General features: G+C 38.9%; 1 protein-coding gene across 50 annotated transcripts in view; it reads right to left on the bottom strand.

Moving 5' to 3' along the window:
• The window catches only part of ABI3BP (ABI family member 3 binding protein), a 277,985-nt gene extending 265,357 nt beyond the window's left edge, over positions 1 to 12,628 (bottom strand). For 38 of the 50 annotated variants that reach the window (XM_084991537.1, XM_084991541.1, XM_084991536.1 and 35 more), the window contains exon 1: positions 12,462 to 12,628. In XM_084991537.1, coding sequence (XP_084847663.1) covers positions 12,462 to 12,540 — 79 coding nt within the window. In that variant the 5' untranslated portion in view covers positions 12,541 to 12,628. Of the gene's footprint in view, positions 1 to 12,457 lie in introns of all 50 variants that reach the window. The other 12 variants (XM_084991540.1, XM_084991569.1, XM_084991544.1 and 9 more) reach the window with 1 other exon arrangement.
• Between the last annotated feature and the right edge of the window lie 8,363 nt (positions 12,629 to 20,991).

Here is a 20,991-nt window from a genome sequence, read left to right as displayed (position 1 = left end):
TTGTCACTGTGAAGCTGACACCCCCCAGGCCCGGACATGTGAGATTCTGACACACAAAAACAGAGTATTCTTCTGGCTCAGGCTCTTTCCAGGACGTGTCCAGGAGACAAGAACGTCTAGCTTTCTGTAGCTGCCATGGCAGGTAGAGTTTTCAAAACTGGGCCTGGTCTTCCACATCCCCTCTTACTTAGGTTAAGAAGATTACTACCAAAAACCCATTACCGTCACTCTAGTATTATTTATCAGGGGAAGCTAGAAAGAGAACTGGTAATTATTCCCTTTTTACCCAGGGAAGCAGATCTGATAATTCAGAGAAGTCAGGTCCCTCGCCAGGCTCACATTTACTCCTTACTTTAACCACTAGCCCCTATTCCTATTTTCCAATATTTATCCTCCCAATTCATAATGAGACTGCAGTTTTGGGTAAACCTCCATAGCAGAATATGGCCAGCATCATTTTCCTTCTAATACTAGTAAAAAGTATGAGTAGTTAGAGAATTATTCTATAACAATAGGATCTGTGAAGAGGATGAGCCAAGAGAGGAAGGGAGGGGCCATTCTTCACATCATCTGATACTTTATCCCAAACTTAGTGGCTGGAGATGTTTTAACTCCATCTGGGAAAGTGAAAGGAGAAGGATACTGTCCTGAATCCCCTGCCGGCATATCTGTACCAGGACTGAATTCCAGAGTTCTCTGCCAGCATGACTTTGGCAGTCACCCCAAACCCCTCCTTCAATGACAGAATCTGCTGCTCTCAGAGAAGGAAGGCCTGTTAGGGCTCACACACCCACACAATAAGTGCACAGTGAACTCTCATCAGGGCCCTTGGAAAACCAGAATGTTTTCTTATCAGCTCAGAGAATGGAAAAATCCAAGGATGGCACTTAAGGAGAAAGAAAATCTGAAACTCCACTTGGGCATCTTGTTGGAAGCAATGTACCCCCAGTTTTGTCCTAGCAGGGGTTCAGTCTCCATTCAGAGAAGAGACCTTTCATTTTCTTGGTCACACAATGGAATACACTTCAAAGATGTTTTAGATTATAAGTTATCCCATATGCTTATAAATTATCCTTAACACAAAACAGTAAGAAGATGAGCTGGAATGTATATGGTAACACACACAATTAAAGGAACCATTTCCAAAGGCAATTCATATAACCCAGATCTTTTCAATGAGAAAATTTATTGGATGTTTTCTTAACTTTTGCATTTTGCCTTAATCAAGGTCATGGGCTGCTTTGGTTTTCTTAATATATTACATGAAATAATTTTTTTTTCTGCCTTAGGTACATATATATCACTTAAAGCTAGTACCTGGTAACACACTGGGACAGCTTAACTCTTGCAAATTTTAGTTGTTACACAGGGATAAGAATTAAGACACTGGGAGTTCTCATTGTGCTACAGTGGAAACAAATCCGACTAGTAACCATGAGGTTGCGGGTTCAATCCCTGGCCTTACTTGGTGGGTTAAGGATCAAGCATTGTTGTGAGCTATGGTGTAGGTCTAAGACGCAGCTTGGATCCTGTGTTGCTGTGGCTGTGACAAAGGCTGGCAGCTGTAGCCCTGATTCAACCCCTAGCCTGGGAATTTCCATATGCCTAGAGTGCAGCCCTAACAAAAAAAAAAAAAAAAAAAAAAGAGAGAGAATTAAGACACCAACAGTTTCATCTAAAAGAAAATGACCTTTGTGTGGCCAACTTGTATCAGTTTTAAATAGAACAAATTTCAATTTCCCAAAGGCAAGAAATGTCCAAATCATCCTTATATTCCTAATATGATAATTTTTTAAAACATTTCTTTTAAAAATTTTTATTAAAAATTTAAAAGGTTACTTTTATTCCACAGTTATTGCAAAATATTGACTAAATTCCCCATGTTGTACAATACATCCTTGAGCCTATCTTACACCTAATGGTTTGTACTTCCCAACCCCCAACTCCTATCTTGCCCCTCCACCCCACAACTGGTAAACACTAGTTTGTTCTGTATATCTGTGAATCTGCTTTGTTTTCATCATATTCACTAGTTTGTTGTATTTTTTAGATTCCACATGAGTAATATCATATAGTATTTGTCTTTCTCTGACTTATTTCACTTAGAATAATGCCCTCAAATTTCATTCTTTTTAGGGATGAGTAGTATCCCACTGTACATATACTTATACACCAGTAATCCTAATATGATTTCTTTCTAAGTTAATTGAGTGACAGAATAAATAAATATAAGTTCTGTGTTGAAAAACACTATTAACCATCACTTCTCAGCTCTACCTTCTGAGATTTTGCAAAAGTAGACATTTGACTGGATCAGTGGCATCTTGGGAACATTGGAACACAGGTTCAATCCCTGGCCTTGCACAGAAATTAAGGTCCAGTGTTGCTGAAGCTGTGGCTTAAGTTGCAACTACGGCTCAGATCTGGCCTGGGAACTCCATATGCCATGGGGAAGCCAAAAAATTAAAAAAAAAAAAAAAAAAAGAAGAAGCAGACATTTGAATTTTTTCTAACACCAAAAACAAATGTTAATTTCAAATTTAAACATTTTCTTATTTTGTTTGACCTGGAAGGAAATTTCAAAATTTTTCCTAATAATGCTTTAGCATCCAGATGCAAAGTAGCACAAAATTAAAAAAAACAAAACAAAACAAAAAAACACCTTTAACTTGATATTAAAACTTAAAATATCAAAATAATTCACTTGCAAATTTTAAATTTTACCCAGCACTCAACCAGAAAGATTTATCAAGCACTTACATATGCAAAATTTCAAAACCCGTAGATCAGTAGTGCTCAACTCTGGCTACATTAAAATCACTGAGGAATTTTTAAAACTCCCACCCAAGACCAATGAAATCGTAACTGAGTAGGGAAACAGAATAGTGCTGATATTTTTTTTTTTTTAATTTTTCCACTGTACAGCAAGGGGGTCAGGTTATCCTTACATGTATACATTACAATTACAGTTTTTCCCGACCCTTTCTTCTGTTGCAACATGAGTATCTAGACATAGTTCTCAATGCTATTCAGCAGGATCTCCTTGTAAATCTATTCTAAGTTGTGTCTGATAAGCCCAAGCTCCCGATCCCTCCCACTCCCTCCCCCTCCCATCAGGCAGCCACAAGTCTCATCTCCAAGTCCATGATTTTCTTTTCTGAGGAGATGTTCATTTGTGCTGGATATTAGATTCCAGTTATAAGTGATATCATATGGTATTTGTCTTTGTCTTTCTGGCTCATTTCACTCAGTATGAGATTCTCTAGTTCCATCCATGTTTCTGCAAATGGCATTATGTCATCCTTTTTTATGGCTGAGTAGTATTCCATTGTGTATATATACCACCTCTTCCGAATCCAATCATCTGTCGATGGACATTTGGATTGTTTCCATGTCCTGGCTATTGTGAATAGTGCTGCAATGAACATGTGGGTGCATGTGTCTCTTTTAAGTAGAGCTTTGTCCGGATAGATGCCCAAGAGTGGGATTGCAGGGTCATATGGAAGTTCTATGTATAGATTTCTAAGGTATCTCCAAACTGTTCTCCATAGTGGCTGTACCAGTTTACATTCCCACCAGCAGTGCAGGAGAGTTCCCTTTTCTCCACAGCCCCTCCAGCAAGAATAGTGCTGATATTTTTGAAAACTTTCATTTATCCTAATGTGTGGGTTACAACAATTGAGAACAGATGCTTAGTTTTTGCACTCACGGATAAAGAACATGTTTACACTGAATTGCTATATCATAGGGGAAACTTAAATTAGACCTAAGTCTTCTCTAAAAATTAATTTATAATCTTATCAGAAGGTGCTTGGAGTGGGTGGATTTGGTCTGATTTTCTAGTGTATGGACTTTAAATGTGTAGTTCTTATTTGGAGAACAACAGTGACACTTTCATGAAGGCATCACATTTTTACCTCCATTTCAGAATTCCACAGGGAAGACATTAGCTGACTTCACAGCTTGCTACACTGAGAGGACCTAAAAAGTTTACTCTAGCTATAAGGCTTCCAAATTCTATCAAAATCACTGGACATATAATCAGGGCTTTGTTAGATCAGGGAAACCTACAACACACTATAAAAAATCTCTCTGTGGAAGGTTCTTAATGGGGAGCCCAAGATAAAATTATGTACAGTAGGGTAAGTCTTGATTCAGTCTTGCTGTTCACAGAACTTTTATAAAGTAGCCTGATACCTTGAAGTAAATCCTTCTCACCATGTACCTCTTAGGCCTTTAGGACCATCTCAGCACAGGATAAACTGTGGGCTAGAGATTAAAAAAAAAAAAAAAAAAGAAGCCCACCAAATACTCCAGTATTAAATGTTCTGCAAAGTACTAGGTGTCCCATTAAGAGTGAATTCTGTCTACAACCTAAACTTTGATTCGTAGAGCATATGAAAGAATTATTATTTTATTCATACCAAAAAGGACCTAAAAGAAGTTTCTTCAGTTTAACTAGTCATCTCCAACATATCCACTACTAGAAGTATACTTTCTTCCTCCAAACACAAATTTAATTCAACCTTATAGCAACTCCTCCATTTGCTGGAAATACCACTTAGTGATATTTCAGAATCATATTTTACAGGGACTGTATCATAAGTTTCATAGGTGTTAGCTGCTTGAAATTGTATACTTCTTTAAAGAACATTTTCATTTTGTCTTATGTTTTCTCTCTTTCTTTAAGATATGATAGCATCTGAATCTTACAAGGAAAGCAAACCTTTTAATTTGGGACAATTCACTTTGTATACAGCTCTACATGGGATCAACCACACTAGATGTACCACAGAAGAAATCAGCAGAGGAATCTAGGCATTGACTGCTCACTTATATACAGAAAATAAGGTCCATACTGGGTACTGAATATGCACCTTGAGTTTTGCTCTTGTAAGATATTTATCTCAATTCTCAGGGATTTCCTACCATCAACTCCAACCATGGAGGCAGACATACTGGCAGTTTGCCTGCTGAGCATCAGCCATTAAAGGCTGAATTTTGTGGGAAGTGGATGGGATAGTAATACTCAAACTAGTATATTTTCTGGAGTTAGATTTCCTGTATTCATAGTTCCACTGTATCAGTTACTAGCTATGTAACTCCAAGCAGCCATTGACCATTGTGTAGTGGGTAGACACTAAAAGGATCCCGAATAAAAAATCCCCATCTCCTGACACTCACTCCTTGTATAATCCTTCTGTGGGACAGGACCTGTGAGCTGCTTCTATCCAAGAGAGTATGGCAAAGGTAAGGGGCTGTGGCTTCTACCATTAGGCTACACAAGCTCGTAATTTCCATCTTGCCTGCTGACTCATCAGAGCTCATACACTTTGACAAAACAAGAGACCATAGTAAAGAGGCCCATGTGGCAAAGAACTGAGATGAGCTCTGGCCAATAACCAGTATGGAAATGAGGCCATCCAACTGACTCTCAAGGACAGAATTCCTTCCAAGGAGACCTCAGCCCAGGCTGACACCTTTGTTGCAGCCTTGTGAGAGACCTTGAAGGGGAGGACCCAGCTAAACCAAAAGGACTCCTAACCCACAGAAACTGTGAAATAATAAATGTGTGATGTTTTAAGCTGCTAAATTTGTGGTAATTTGTTACACAGCAATAGATAGCTAACATATTCCTTAGACTTAGTTCCTCATCTGTGAAGTGGGGATAATAATAATATATAAATATATTTAATAGATGTGAGGATAAAATGAGAAAATTTATATAAACATTTAGCATATAGTAATATGGTTAACTGTTATCGTCTTCTTTAAATGTTAATTTAACAGAATATAGGTATTTAAACCATTGCTATTTAACGTTTATTATGTTCCTTCTTTATCTGATACTATTTATTTTTACATTCTCATTAGACTATTCTAGTAATTTCCTCACATTAGATTATCCTAATTATTTTAAAATGTTATATTTATGCTTAGATCACTGTAATTGTTCATCTATTTACTTTCAATCTTCTCTCCTTCTTTTATACCTTATTTTAGAAATGGCAATCAGGAAACAGGCAAAAAGTAAATATTTCTGAGGATAATGTCCCAGATAGAATAGTTGGTCACATCTCCTTAATAACACTCCCTTTATTAGACACTTCACTTTTTTTTTTTTTTTTTTGCTTCTTAGGGCCACACCTATGGAATATGGAAGTTCCCAGGCCAGGGATCCAATCGGAGCTGCAGTTGCTGGCCAATGCCACAGCCACAGCAAAGTGGCATCCAAGCCACATCTGCAGCTCACAGCAACACTGGATCCTTAACCCACTGAGTGAGGCCTGTGTCCTCATGGATACTAGTCGGGTTTGTTACTACTGAGCCATGACAGGAACTCTTAGACACCTCACTTTTATCCTACACAAATTTTTCACGAACTCGCATTAACATATAAAAACATTTTAACTCTCTTTTCTATAATGTAGTTCATGCAAATTCTTTTATTTTCAAACGTTACTCTGTGCCCCATTAAATTTGGAGAGACAGAGACTAAAATTCCTTAATATTTAGTATCTCATAGCTTGATACAGCACTCTACAAAACTAATCTAAACTAATGAATATATAATTAACAGAGAGAAATCTTATTTTTAATCCTAGGGTTCTAAACATGATAGTCTTAGCATCACAAAAATTGTACTTGATCAATTTTTACATTCCTAATATGTTTATCATAGGAGCTGGAGCTTATGCAGCTTTATGAAGTAGATGCTCAATAAACAGTGCTTGATTAGAGAAACAAATCAATAAAACTGCCGAGAAACTTTAGAACTGTAAAAGATGGTACACTAATTCTCCTGTGGTTTTCCTTTTTTTATACCTTATTTTAGAAATGGCAATCAGGAAACAGGCAAAAAGTAAATATTTCTGAGGATAATGTAAATATATATACATATACATATACATATATACATATAAATATGTATGTATGTATGACATATATGTACATATATGTATGTAAATGTATATATATATATGTATGTATGACTAATAAAGGCAGAATCCTACCTGGCAGGGTTCTTTTCACTCCCGGCTATTTTGCCCCCAACCTCCTGTCATAAGATGGAAGATAACCTCCCTGGTCTCTCACAAGTATCAGCCACCATTTGGAGAAATGAACGGGGCCACTGGAGGGACACACTCTTATTTTATGAAAGTGAGGGCTCCACAGAGAATAAGCCAGACCCCAGGTGAGAGGCAGGGAAAGTTCAGAGGAAGAGGAAGAGCCCTCCTCTCCAAAGACAACCTCTCTTTCTGCTTTGTAATCCATCTTGGGGAGCCATGGCAGAGAGAGACCAGGAAGACGCAGTTGCATCTTGTGTGGACTTCTCAGTCTGGGCTTCCCCTCTGGATAGTTTAACATCTGCTGAGCTCTGGCCCCTGGGGGTAGCCTAGGTTCTGGACATGTCACCTACCCCTCCCACTATTCTCCTCCTCATCCCAACACATGTTTGTCTTCCAGGCTTCTACTTGAGTGCCTTATCCTCTCATAATTTTTACCCCTCCAATCTGGGTTGGGTCCTTCTGGATGTTCTCTGTGCTTCAGCCAAATCAAAGGATGATCTCACTCTATTGTCAGTATCCCTTTCTGTCCTTGTCTCCTGCATCAACTGGTCAGCTCCCTGAAGATGGGTATCAAGCTGTATCTTCCCAGCCTCAGTGCTCCACATATACACAGAATACAGTTTTTTACTTGAAGAAATTAACACATCTTTATTAGAGGAGGGAACTGATATTACAAAGAAATTAAGGGTACGATCTTTTGTCATTTTCTGGCTATGTGACTTTGGGCAAATCACTCTGAGGCACAATTTTATGCTCTGTAAATTGAGAGTAATAAAATATCTGCTTTATAGGGGAACTTCAAGCATTTAGTTATATTTTATTTTTTATGGCTGCACCTGTGGTGTATGGAAGTTCCCACGCTAGGGGTTGAATCAGAGCTGTAGCTGCCAGCCTACGCCACAACCACAGCACTGCCAGATCTGAGCCACATCTATGACCTATGCTGCAGCTTGTGGAAATACTGGATCCTTAACCCACTGAGCAAGGCCAGGGATCGAACACGCATCCTTATAGACACTATGCTGGGTTCTTAACCCACTGAGCCACAATGGGAACTCTGTATTTAGTTTTCCACATTAAAAATATTTAACTCTAAATTACCACAAGCAATAGAGCTCAAATAATGTTCTCTATAATAATGATGATGAGTTATTAATAGCTTTGAGCATTATTGTTATTATTATCATCTGCCTGTGATTTTTTTTCTCCTTGGAGTCAGAGATTTCTCCCCTGTCAGGTAAAAACCTGAGGCTGAGGGCCAGCTGCCACCTCCCTCTGCACAAGCCAAGACTGGCACCTAAGAGCCTCATGTCCTTGGGCCACCTGGTTACACTTATCTCTGGGCTCTTCCTCTGTAGTTTTCCTCACACCTATATCAGGAGGACTGGGAGAGTTGGCTAGAAATGGTAGCCTTTGCCCTCTGGCTGATTATAATCTGCTGTACACAGGAGTTTCCACAGAGAGGTGTGTCAAGGCCCTCCTGCCCCTTCATAAGCTTTCTTTGGCTCCCTTCACTACATATTGTTCCCTGTGGTTTTTAGTTTAGCCTGTATACCAGGGGGAAAATGTTCTATGGTGCCAAGAATAAAGAATCTGAGAGGTTGCTGAAGCACAGGGGCTTTCAAGGGTTTACAACAATGTGGTAATTCTTCTTCAGGGCCTGTGTGTTTATGGTCTAATTCTTCTCCTTAAAAACAAGGTGGAGAGGATCTCTCCTGGAGGTTCTGTCCCCACAGAAAATCTGATCCGAGGCAAAGGTGCAGATTTCCACAGAGAAAAGAGGTGTTTGAACTTGACATCAAATACTGGGTTGAAGAGGTCAGACAGGAAAAGAATAGAGAACTTCTCTCATTGTGCAGTAGAGTAACTCTTAATTCCCTTGCCCCACCTTTCACCAAGAACATGGCACTTCATTTGCTGCCTTCCAAGAGGTTTGTTGGATAGTTTGAACACAAGATCACATATTACTTGGGATGCATATTTTTTCAGTAGTGATCCATTGTTCTGTGATTCAATAAACATTTGCTGAATACCTGTCAGACCCATCACTAAAAGCTTTGCACATTTTATCCCATTTTATTCTAAAATACTTTAAGATTGTTACCATCATTCCCATTTCACAGATGAGAAAACTGAGGCTTAGTGAAGGTAAATGATTTGCCAAAGAACAAAGTCATTAAGGGGTAGGGAGGAGAAGACATTAATAATAGTCTCAAATTTTATCCTAAACTTTTAAAAGTAGGAAAGACTCAGTATTTTCTTTTTTTCCTTTTTTTTTTTTTTTTTTTTTTGTCTTTTTGTCTTTTTGCCTTTTCTAGGGCCACTCCCGCGGCACACGGAGGTTCCCAGGATTGGAGCCATAGCCGCTGGCCGATGCCAGAGCCACAGCAACGCAGGATCCAAGCTGCGTCTGCAACCTTCACCACAGCTCAGGGCAACTCGGGATCCTTAACCCACTGAGCAAGGCCAGGGACCAAACCTGCAACCTCATGGTTCCTAGTTGGATTCGTCAACCACTGCACCATGACAGGAACCCCGGGATTTTATTTTCTATAACAAAGTATGTGGCTACATAAACAAATAAGCATAAAACATGTAGTGATTTCTTATTTAAAAAATAATTTCTCTTTCCTATGTCAGCTATATTTGTCAACTACACACACACATATACATACACAGAGCAGATATGTTCTTAGGAAAATGTGGACGATGAAGATATTTATGATCTTTACCAGAAGCCATTTTATTGAAGGGAAGGGTGGCATTCACATGTACACTACAGAACATAAGTCCTAACGCTTGTGTCAAAACAGAACAGAACACATAGTTCAAGTCATGAACCTGGGATCTAGTCTTTTTAGTCCAAGTTACTAAACCTCCTTGCCTTTGGGTATCTTCATTTGTAACATAAATAATTACCCTGGTCAGTAGTTCTCAAATATTGGCTTGTGATGAAGTTTTCATCAGTCTATGGTGAAATGGGAAAAATAAAAACAATGGACTTATTTGTATAAATTCATTTATTTTATAAATCTGTTAAAATGGCTAGGCTTTATGAGCAATGGGGATTTTTCCCCCTTTGAACATTCTCACATGGCAAAATTCAAGTACATCTTCTGTAATGGAACCCTGTATTTTTACAGGTCCATAAGTCCAAAGATCTGGGAACCCCCAGCCTAGGTGATCACTAATATCTTTTCTTACTCCAAAATTCTATGCTCCTCATAAATGACAAATGATAGTTAACTAACTCTAAAGTATGAAGGGGGGAAAAAAAAGGTCTTTTATCTTTTTTTTTCATAATTAGCTCAGTATTTCCTCAATATGTTCTCCGAAAGACAAGCCCCTGGCAAGATATAGCTGTTCCACTAGAAAAGCAGTTCTTCATCAAATGAGTCTGGAAAACAATGAGTTAAAAAAAAATGGGACAGGTTTCTTTACTGAGAAATTTTTAGAATCTTTCAAGTTCTACAGTCTGTTGTGACTGCACCCCCGCCCTGGCAAAACAGAAAGAGCATAAATGTCCCCCAAGTAATTGATGAGGAGCAGATGCCAGCCCCGAACCCCTGTTGAGGACAGTATACCTATTCCTGAAAAATGCAATTTGAGGAAGGCGACCTCAGCTAAAAGAAAGTTCCTCAAAAGCTTCCATAATAAACAAAAAAGAAAGCTTAGAGACAAGGAGACTTGCTCTTTACTTTATAATATAATTATTTTAATTTGACAGTTTTTCCCCCAAAGTATTAAACCTATGGATATTGTTTTTAAATTACAAAAGAAAATACTAGATGAAAATACTTCAGATTAAAGTGCCATGAGCTAGGCAAAAGTTATGTGGTTGTTTTCAACAACTTTTTTTTTTTTTTGCCATAACAAGTAAAGGAAAACTGTGTCAAGATATTGTATCTAGTGATTGCAACACGGTAATTAAAGCATTTGGAATTTGCAGAAGTCTGCAGTAACAAACTTACAGTTATCATTCCTGCACAGTAAATACAAGGTAAAATAAATAAAACCATTTGCAGGTAAAACCTCCAGATTTTGCTCAGATGGTTGATCCTTCTTAACTATTTCAGCAGTAGGGACAATTAATTCTGAATGCTTGTGGCTCATGATTGATTTATTTAAACACTTTTACTGTGATCAAGAAACAAAATTCTTGATAAAGGAAAAAGAGCTAATCATGGATATTTTTATTTTGTTCATAATTACTAGTGTTGAGAAGGTTTGCCCAGCCTTTTTTATTGCTTTTTACATCATCATGTGAAATATCAACTGGCCAAATCCTTCAGCCTTCACACTCTGAATTCAAGTTTCACTTAACATACTGAGGAGAGAACAGTTTTCACTCGGGACAAGATATTTTGGAGCAAACTATCCAGAGGGAGAATCGGGTAGGATCTTCTGGATATTCTGACCTAAACAATCTTTCTTTCCAATTCCATGCACACCAGGGTTTTGACAAGCCTGTGGCTCTGCACTGTCTCTGATATTTTCCATCATAACTGTATGATAAATTCCAGCCTGTTTTTCATAATCCTGCTGACTACAGCAGTCTGCAACCATAAAAAGCCTTCACAGACCTGGAGTTGGCTTAGAAAAGTGCCTCGACAGAGGAACAACAATAACAAAAAAATACATGCAACATTTACATTCAAAGATAGAAGAAAAGTGAGCTCTTGTTTTCAAGCTGATGGGCTCAAGAGATTATTTTTAGTGTCTAAATTAAGACATTTAAATTTTCTTCTGATTACATTTGTAAACAAAATACCAACACTAAAATGAGAGCAGTTTAGCCAGGAAAAGGGGGAGTGTCGTGTTCAGCAGATTAAACCCTCTTCCAAACTCCACTAGAGAGAAGTGTCTACAAATTAGCGCGTGACTGTTCTTTGGTGCGCCCTGCCTAGAGTTCTTCAGCCTCCAAGTTAACAGGTTTATGTGAGATTTACACAAAAGATTCTAAGTTTCAAATTAGCTTCTTTTAAACCTTAAGCTAGCACCGGTTTAGTCTCTGAGGAGGGGGATAAACACACCAAACAAGTCTTTTCAAGCGACCACAATACCCATCTATACAATATGATTCCATATACAAATACTGCAGTTTGAATCTATACCATTCAACCTGCTGGGAACATCTGCTAAATCCAGGAAGAAGTTGGTTTTCTTTTCTTTTCTTTCCTTTTTCAATAAAGAGATCCAATTGAAAAGTAAATAGCAGAGAAGTGGGGAACAAAGCAAAAGTTTAAGCTTCTCCACACACTTGAATTTTGACTCTCTGAGAAGAACTCTATTCCCCCCACCTGGCAAACCAGATCACATTTAATATTAACATTTAAAAACCAGTATCTTTTAAATATTAGTTTGAAAACATGAAACAGCAGAGCTACTTGCCTTTTGGCAATTTCTGTGCATTTCCCAGGGCTAGTGCAATACTTCCACAGAGAAGTAGACACCCCAAGCTGGAGAGCATGTTGCATTTGCCACCTCACACGGGGAGTGATGCTGGTGGGGGTCCTGCAACCCTGGAGCTGCATTTAAGTGGACTGTCTCCCAGTGACAGAGGCGGGCGGCTGCACTTAGCTGTGCCGTGGGCTTACTCACAGGGGGTGGAGACAAAATGACATCACACCCTTTCCCACATACACCAAAAAAAAAAAAAAAGAAAGAAAGAAAGAAAGAAAAAGGAAGAAAAAAGCACAATAGCAAAAACATATCATCACATTTCCTGCTGGGTTATAACTGTCTGTCCTTTACCTTTCCTCTGTGATACAAAACTTTAAATTATGGTCCATCTATATTTGTGAAAGAAAAGGTATTGAGGCAATTTTGAATGATTTTTACAAATCCTTAAAACCATTGGAACATTAAAAATATATAATTAAAAACATAAAATTAAATCTTATTAGAAAGGAAACTGGTTTTAATTATATAGTAAACAATCCAATTCTTTCAAATGGGAGTAAACTCATAAAAAGTCTCTTTGAACCATTTTGATGTTCTAATATCATGAGAAACTTTTAAGAGCAAGTCATTGGCTATACAGCTATTCATTCTTTATAACACACATGTGTACATATATAGATAGGCACAGAGATATATGCATACAGATGTTCAATAGATATGGATGTAGATATACAGAGAAATCACTATCACTGATTGACCCCCAGCTCTGGGAGAGGCTCTATAACAGCATCTTTGCCTACATAATTGCACTTTAATCCTCACAGTGACTGTATAGGAGAGCTTGTGTTAGCCCCATTTTACCAGTGAGAAAAACTGAGCCTCAGAAAAGTTAAGAGCTCTGACCAAGCCAGTGTGTTCTCATAGTTAAAAATTTGGCTGAGCTTTGGAGTAGAACTGAATGGGTATAAATTTGGATACCACGTGCTTTTGAACAAACTTCTCCATCTCTATCTCACCAATAGTGGATATATTTAAGTCCTTTCTTCATGCCAAGCGCTGATCTGATCAATTCACAAATATTCATATTTATTGCTCAAAATAAACCTAGGAGAGAAGCATTGCCATCATCCCCATTTTACAGTGTAACTGGGCATAGAGAAATTAAGTGAAAGGCCCAAGGTCATGGTGCTAGGAAGCAACGGAGCTGTCATTTCAAACAATTTAACCCTAGAGTTTCCACTCTTCGTTATTAAAATTTAAATTCAAAAAAAGCATTGATAGTAATAATGTTATAAACTTGCTAGCAGGATTTTTGGACAGTACTTCCCATAGTGCCAGGCACACAGGAATCAGTGAGAATGACAAAAATAATGACATTAATCAACCCCACAGTTAGGTAGAACTATAATACTGACCAAGCAGATGTACCGCCAGAGCCCATGTGTGTCCTCTCTCCCTCTACGTCACACGGCCCCAAACACAGGCACTGCTGGAATGACTGGGTTAACAAAGTACCTTAAATGTTGCCAGTACATTTATATCAACTCTTTGAAAACAGCTTATTTCATGAGGTTGCTGTAGCTGAACCAAAACAGTAAAAGGGAAATGGAATAATGGTGGTCAAATGAAATTCTAGTCAAAAAAACTTGCTAAAAGAAAAAAGAAAAATTGAAGAGAAAGCCCGTCTTCCAAATAAAGCGTGAGAAGGCACATTGTTAAAGTCATTTAGAGCTGGCCCAAGCTAAGCTTTCAGCACAGGAATGCTTTGGCACTGGCTACGGAGGGGATTGGGTTATTTAACAGGTCTTTTTCGTCTCTAATTTTTTACTTGAATAGGCAGCTCTCTCAAACCCGAGTTTGGACATTCATCCAGCTGGCACAGCTGATTCTGCTTCTATATCCATTGCCATCAAGTTAAGCCAGTGAGGCCACTGTGCTAGCAGGAAATGACAGGTTTTTGTGAGGGGATAAAAATTTATATATATATTTTTTATATATATATACAGTAGAAAAATTGAAAGAAGACTGGTTTTTCAAAACAGTGTGAGGGGCTGGCCCGAAGGTTAGGTAATGGAATTCAGGAATCAGGGTCTGCTTGCCCAGCAGGCTAAATCAGGTTTATATTAGCAATAATTACAATTATTTGTAGGCTGGAACTGACTGAGGGCATTAAATAAAGGTCAGTCTCTGATTGGAATTTTGTAAGAAAAAGTTGGTTGTATTACCTTAGCTTGTAGGACAACAAATACTCACTGGAGATACTGAAAGTATAGAGCCCTCCTCGGATATGGGAGGAGGCAGGTCCTAAAGAAATGGACCACATCAGAGGAGGCGTTTCACCTTCTCAACAAACAAAAATTTTCTGTCATGTCAGAGTCCCAACCTCAATGGAAGGTAGACAAATATTCCAGAAGCACCGTAAGTGCCTTGCTCATGGAAGAAAACATCAGGGCTGGGGTCATAGCATCACTGGAGGATTTAAGGTCATTTTTACGGAATAATTACCCTCTGCCCATGGGTTGGCGATGATGGCTGTGGAGTAATTTACACACACACCCCACCCCACCCCCACAGGGTTCCCAGGTGTCACAACAGAATGCCAACCTTAAGCCTTGGTTCAAATGCCTCTGCGAGCACTTGTAATTATCTGGAACTACAGAAAATGTGAAGCTCTATTACTTGTGAAATCAGAGAAAACATCAAATAGTCACAAATATCCGAGTCACTTGTTTTGTGCATTTAGTCAAACCCGTAAGAATGTATAACACCAAGAATGGACCCAAATGTAAAATATGAATTCTGGATGATAACGCTGTGTCAGTGTAGGTTCATCAGTTATACAAATTGTAACAGACTCCGGTGAGAGATGTTGGCAATGGGAGGGCCGGGTTATAAGGTATATCTCTGCATGTGTGGGATCAGGGAGCAGGTATATGGGAGATCTCTGTACCTTCTGCTCAATTTTGCTGTGAACCTTAAACTGCTCTAAAAAAATAAAGTTTATTACCAAAAAAATCGTTGAGAGAACATATGGGAAGAACTTTTGGAAAAACATATACATTGTATTTATATTTTCTCTCTGCCTGTTTTGTTTATCCCTGTACCCAGTGACAAAAATATGTAAGAATGCCATATGTTAGGATAAGTAAGAGTCAAATAAAGCAGAATCCATTAATTCCTCCATCTAGTTTAAAGGTATTAAGCCAGAAAAAGCTAGACTGTGACTTGGAATGCACAGTTGTTGCAGGGAGGGGTACAATTCTCCAAGGGTCCTTCACATTTCTAAATGTCCTTGAGAAGAAGCACTGATTCCCTATGCACCAGACTATCTTTTCAATGATGTTGGTATAGCAAATAGCCTTTGGTAGATAGAAGTTTAATTACTGACCCATATAATTAAGGTAATGTCTCACACTGGGGCAAAGGGAACACATGTCCACTGCCCATTATCAAAGATTCAAGTTCCCTAAGCTTGGGGTGCTTCCTTTCTTGTCATAAACCTGTGACATGTGTAAGGATCACCTGTGCTTGTTTGTGTGGCCTTGTGGTAACTGGGGCTCCTTGAATGAGCATGAATGCTGATATTTGGGCTATGGCTATTGCTGGGAATAAATGAACCATCCTTTGTCTTTGACCCAGGATCATTGTGTCTCCAGCCAGCATCAATGAACTGTGCATGTTAGCTTGCACATATGGTAAAATCTCAACCCTTTGCAATTCTCAACTTGAGGGTTGACCCATTCTGTAATATTTTATTAGGTAATCTTTGGTATAGTGCCATCACCTACATTCAAGTTCACTGTAAGCAGCCATAAAGCTCAGTATTGTATATAGTAAGAGTGCTGTCGACATTGCTTATTAAATCCTATAGTACTCTCTCTAGAAAAACCCTGGAGAAAAACCTCGGTTCTTATGTCCAAAAAAATGTAATTTTTGTTCTGAGCGACTGCATTTATTTTGTGACCTTGTTCTGTTTCTGCGTCGACTGCTGGAAAACCAAAGCCAAACGTGGCCCCCACCCACACTAAATGTATATAGGTCTTTGCAGTGTGCATGTTTTGGCATCATTCCTGGCTTTATTTTTTTATCCCCACCCTTTTTTATTGCTTATTGTACTTAGAGTCTTTTTGTGGGTTTGTAAGTTGCTTTCATTTATTTTCTGGAACAAGGTGAGGCAATTAACTCCACACATAGGAGCTGTGTCAAAAACATGTGTCAAAATAGGCAAACTAGGGATCTTGGAATGTGCCCTCTGCTTTCCTTTTCTACAAAACAGTAGACCCTGATGGAATCCTGGTACAATGATTGGATGGCATCATTATTTATATTTTCTCCCTGGGAAAGCAGGTAAAAGGCAAAAGGACATCCAGAAGACTACTCCAAATAAGGTGTCATAGTTTTCAGTCATTTTATGTTTGGCATTTTAAGTGTTCAACATTAATTCCATTATGTCAAATGAGACGTCCTCTAAAACTCATAAGTCTCTCAAATTCTGTGCATAAATTCTGTGTAGTCATTTTACCCATCAGTTCACACTTTTGAGTTTCTTATACATAATGTCCTCTTCTAGGGGAATTTAAAGGGCTTATATATCTTCAACTAATAAAATACAAAGATATGCTGTGGTCTTTAGGGGATGTTAATAAAAGCAATTTTTATTATGACTCATATTTGAAATGGAAAACCTAGTGTTCCATGTTGTCAGCCCAAACATTGTCTCTGCAATTACCTTACTGAATGAGACTCATGGTCCAAATGGAGGGGTATCCTGCTCCAGTGGGGGTATATTACCAGAGCATGAAGTTCTTTTCCACAATGCTTTTTACAGCACAGGGAAGTACTGCCCTTTAAAAGACTAAGTGATGTTCATGGGTCATTCTTTGCTATGTCTGAAAGCATCTTGACTCTTGATTTTTGGCTTCATAACTTTGAAGGAATTAGCAACTTGTATTTATAAAAGACTGTCAGGAATTCCTTCTATTAAGCTGGAAACAGGCTTCCTTAAGATTTCAGTTGTACATCTTGGAGCTATGAAGTTTGTCTTCCACATTTTGTCTAGTTCTGTTTTCTTTGTGGAAGTGCTGAGTACAGAGCTGGGCTTAGGTGGGTGGAGAGAATATCTCCCACCTAGGGTTCAAGTAATGTAAAAATCAAAGGAGGGTTGAGTGGGGAATATAAGTTAGTAAAGCAGAGAAAGGACTCTGAACAGGAGTATGTGTCAGAGCCAGGTCCCAAAAGTAGAGTACAGCATCAGGGATTTTGAGAGCATGAAGTATGTAAGGAAGTGGCAGCAGGTAGGACAGGAGGATGGTAGTCCTAAGAATATACCCTAGATAGGAGCTTTTGCCAGCAGGCTGACTTTTACACATTATTGTGTGTGGTACATGGGAGGGCTGATATATACTAAAGGCTGGGATGAAAGAGCCATGATCACTCCTTAAACTACAGGGTCCACAGCTTTTCAGTTTATTGTTTAACAGAGGTGACACCCCTCTGGATATTTCCCAATTATGTTGCATTGTTTGGGGATGTGAAAACAAAGCTGCAAGCAGAGTTAATTAAATGGTCTAAAGATACTGCAAAATTGAGTTTGAGAATTACACTGTGGAATAAATCTCTAATGAGAGAATAAATAGAAATAAGGAAATGAAAAAGGATCCCATTGAAGCCAATTTAAGGTTACATCTCCCTCCTAGGATATACATGTATTTGAGTCCTTTTTGCTATAGCTACCACTGAAAGTATAGAAGAGTATTCCAAACAGAAAGAAACATTCTAAATCCAAATAGAAAAATACACATGGAGGAGGGGGAGCAAGATGGAGGAAGAGGGTTTTAAAACCAAACTTGTAGTTACCAAAGGGGAAGCATGGGGCGGGGGGATAGATTAGGGTGTTGAGACTGACATATACACACTACTATATATAAAATGTATAGGTAACAAGGACCTAGTATATAGCACAGGGAAATCTATTCAATACTGTGTAATAACATATATAGGAAAATAATCTGAAAAGTAATGGATATATGCATATGTATAACTGATCTACTTTGCTATATTCCTGAAACTAATACAACTTTGTAGGTCAATAGTACTCCAATAAAATTTAAAAGGGAGATTAAAAAAAAAGATGGAAGAGTAGGAGGATGTGGCGTTCACCTCCCCACACAACACGTCAAAAATACACTGACATGTAGAACAATTCCATCGAAAATTAACAGGAAATTGGCAGAAAAATTCCCATACAACCAAAGCTCTAAGAAATATCTCTAGGTAATTAGAGAGGACAGAAAAATGGCACTGGGTTGGGACTTGCAACCCTGAGAATGATCTGTAAAGAGAAGGTTCACAAGGATAGACACTCACCTTGAGGAGCAAGCAAGTCGAGCCTCAATCTGAGCACCCCAGACTTGCAGTCCTATGCAGAGAAAGCAGGCCCCCTTGCCTTTGGGGAAATCTGCTGAGACAAATAGGGCTGGAGAATCTAGACTCTACTCTCAAGAAGTACATATGTGCTGTCTTGCTGACAATCAGGGTGGAGACAGCCTTGCATTGATGGCCACAGCCTTGCCCCACTTTCCAATCTGAAGGGACAAACACACTGGCCCTGCTCACTGCACACCACAGCCTGACATGAGGTTTGGGCAGACTCAGTCTAGCTGTGCAGAGACATTCAGGGGTGCCTGGAGAGGGATCTGGGCAGAGCCACAGAGGCCGCTATCAGCATGCACACAGGGCAGTGCCATGAGCATGCAGCATCTAAGCTCTGGCTCTCAAAACAACAGAAACTGGAAGAGGACACATTAGCTACACAGAGAGAGCCTGGAGGGCCTGGGGTTTGGTCTGGGGTTGGGGGATCAGTGATAGCCATTGTCAGTGTGCTCAGAAGCACTCAGCAGTTCACACATCAGCAAGAGCCCCTGAGCTCAACCCACTGCACACTGTAGCCTAGTGATGGATCTGGGACAGACAGGTCCTAGGAGAAGTATGGTACAGAGACTGCCCTCAATTCCTGTGGCTGCAACACCCTGACAACCAGCCCCAGCCTATTCCATACCACAGCCTTGCACTAGATCAGAGACAAACACAACAGAAAGAGACATGACCTTGAGCTGCTTGCATGGAGCCTCAAACACTTTCACACATAGTGCATAGTTTGTTGTGACTGCACGGGGTTTACTTGCTTTTGCAATCACCTACTTTGTGGCAGGGCATGCACCCAACAACAACAAAGCCTGACCAATCCTGACCTCAGGGCTTCTAGTCCAACAGCTGGGTAGCAGACCTTCCCCCTGACAGAGTGGTGACTGTCACAAAGACCCACCTCACATTCAGTGCAGGCTCCATATACTACAATACTAACTACACTTCCTATCAAGGAGATAATGACCAGCATACCCTAAGGAAAGACATAGCTGGTGTCTATACCAAAACTAGCCCTTGCACCAAAGACAATGGGCACATACAGTCTACACAGGGACACTCCTACATAAAAATAACACTTTAAGACCATAGTACATAACTGTTTCTCCTAAATTAATAGACAAAGAAAGTTAAGCAAAATGAAAAGGCAAAGGAACTTCTCCCAATTAAAAGAACAAGAGAAAACCCCTGAAAAGCCAAATAATGAAATAGAACTAACTAGTCTACTAGATCCCAAGTTCAAAAAGGAAGTAATGAAAACACTAAATTAATAGATTGATAGAAATTCATATCATTGTAAAAAGGAACTAGAAAATATAAAGATAAAATGATCAAAAATAGACAATTCAATTGTTGAGAGACAAACCAATCTAGAAGCAACAAATAGCAGACTAAATGACATGCAGAATGAATACGTGATCTGGAAGACAGAATAATGGAAACCATACAATCAGAACAGCAGGTAGAAAGACAAATAAAAAAAAATGAGAGCAACATACAAGATATATGGAATAATATAAAATGGGCCAATCTATGCATAAACGGGGTTCCAGGACAAGAAGAGAAAGAAAAGAAAATCCAAAATGTATTTGAAGAAATTACTGCTGAAAACTTCCCAAAGCTAAAGAAGGAAACAGATATCCAGGAAACATGAAGCACACAGGGTCCTAAAAATGAACCCAAAAAGATCCACACCAAACTATATCATAATTAAAATGGTAAAAATTTAAAGAGAGGATTCTAAAAGTAGAAAGAGAAAAACATAGAGTCAGTTGTGAAGGAATCCTTATAAAGCTATTAACCAATTTCTCTGCAGGAACTTTTCAGGAGAGAAGGGAGTGGCATGATATATTCAAAGTCCTGAAATTGGAAAACCTGAAACCTAGGATAGTCTACCCAGCAAGATTATCACTTAGAATAGAAGGAAGAGTTTCCTTGTGGCAAAGCAGGTTAAGGATCCAGCATTGTCACTGCAGTGGCTTGGGTCACAGCTATGGTGTGGGTTTGAGCCCTGGCCTGGGAAGTTCCACATGCTATGGGAGTGGTCAAAAAAATTAGAAGGAAATATAAGGAATTTCTCAGACAATCAAAAATT

Source organism: Sus scrofa, chromosome 13 (genome assembly GCF_054392235.1).
Source record: "Sus scrofa isolate SSC_HxYL_T2T_F1_AM1 chromosome 13, Sscrofa_HxYL_maternal_Yorkshire_Landrace_v2.0, whole genome shotgun sequence".
Lineage (NCBI taxonomy): Eukaryota > Metazoa > Chordata > Mammalia > Artiodactyla > Suidae > Sus > Sus scrofa.
This window is presented reverse-complemented; position numbering and strand designations above follow the sequence as displayed.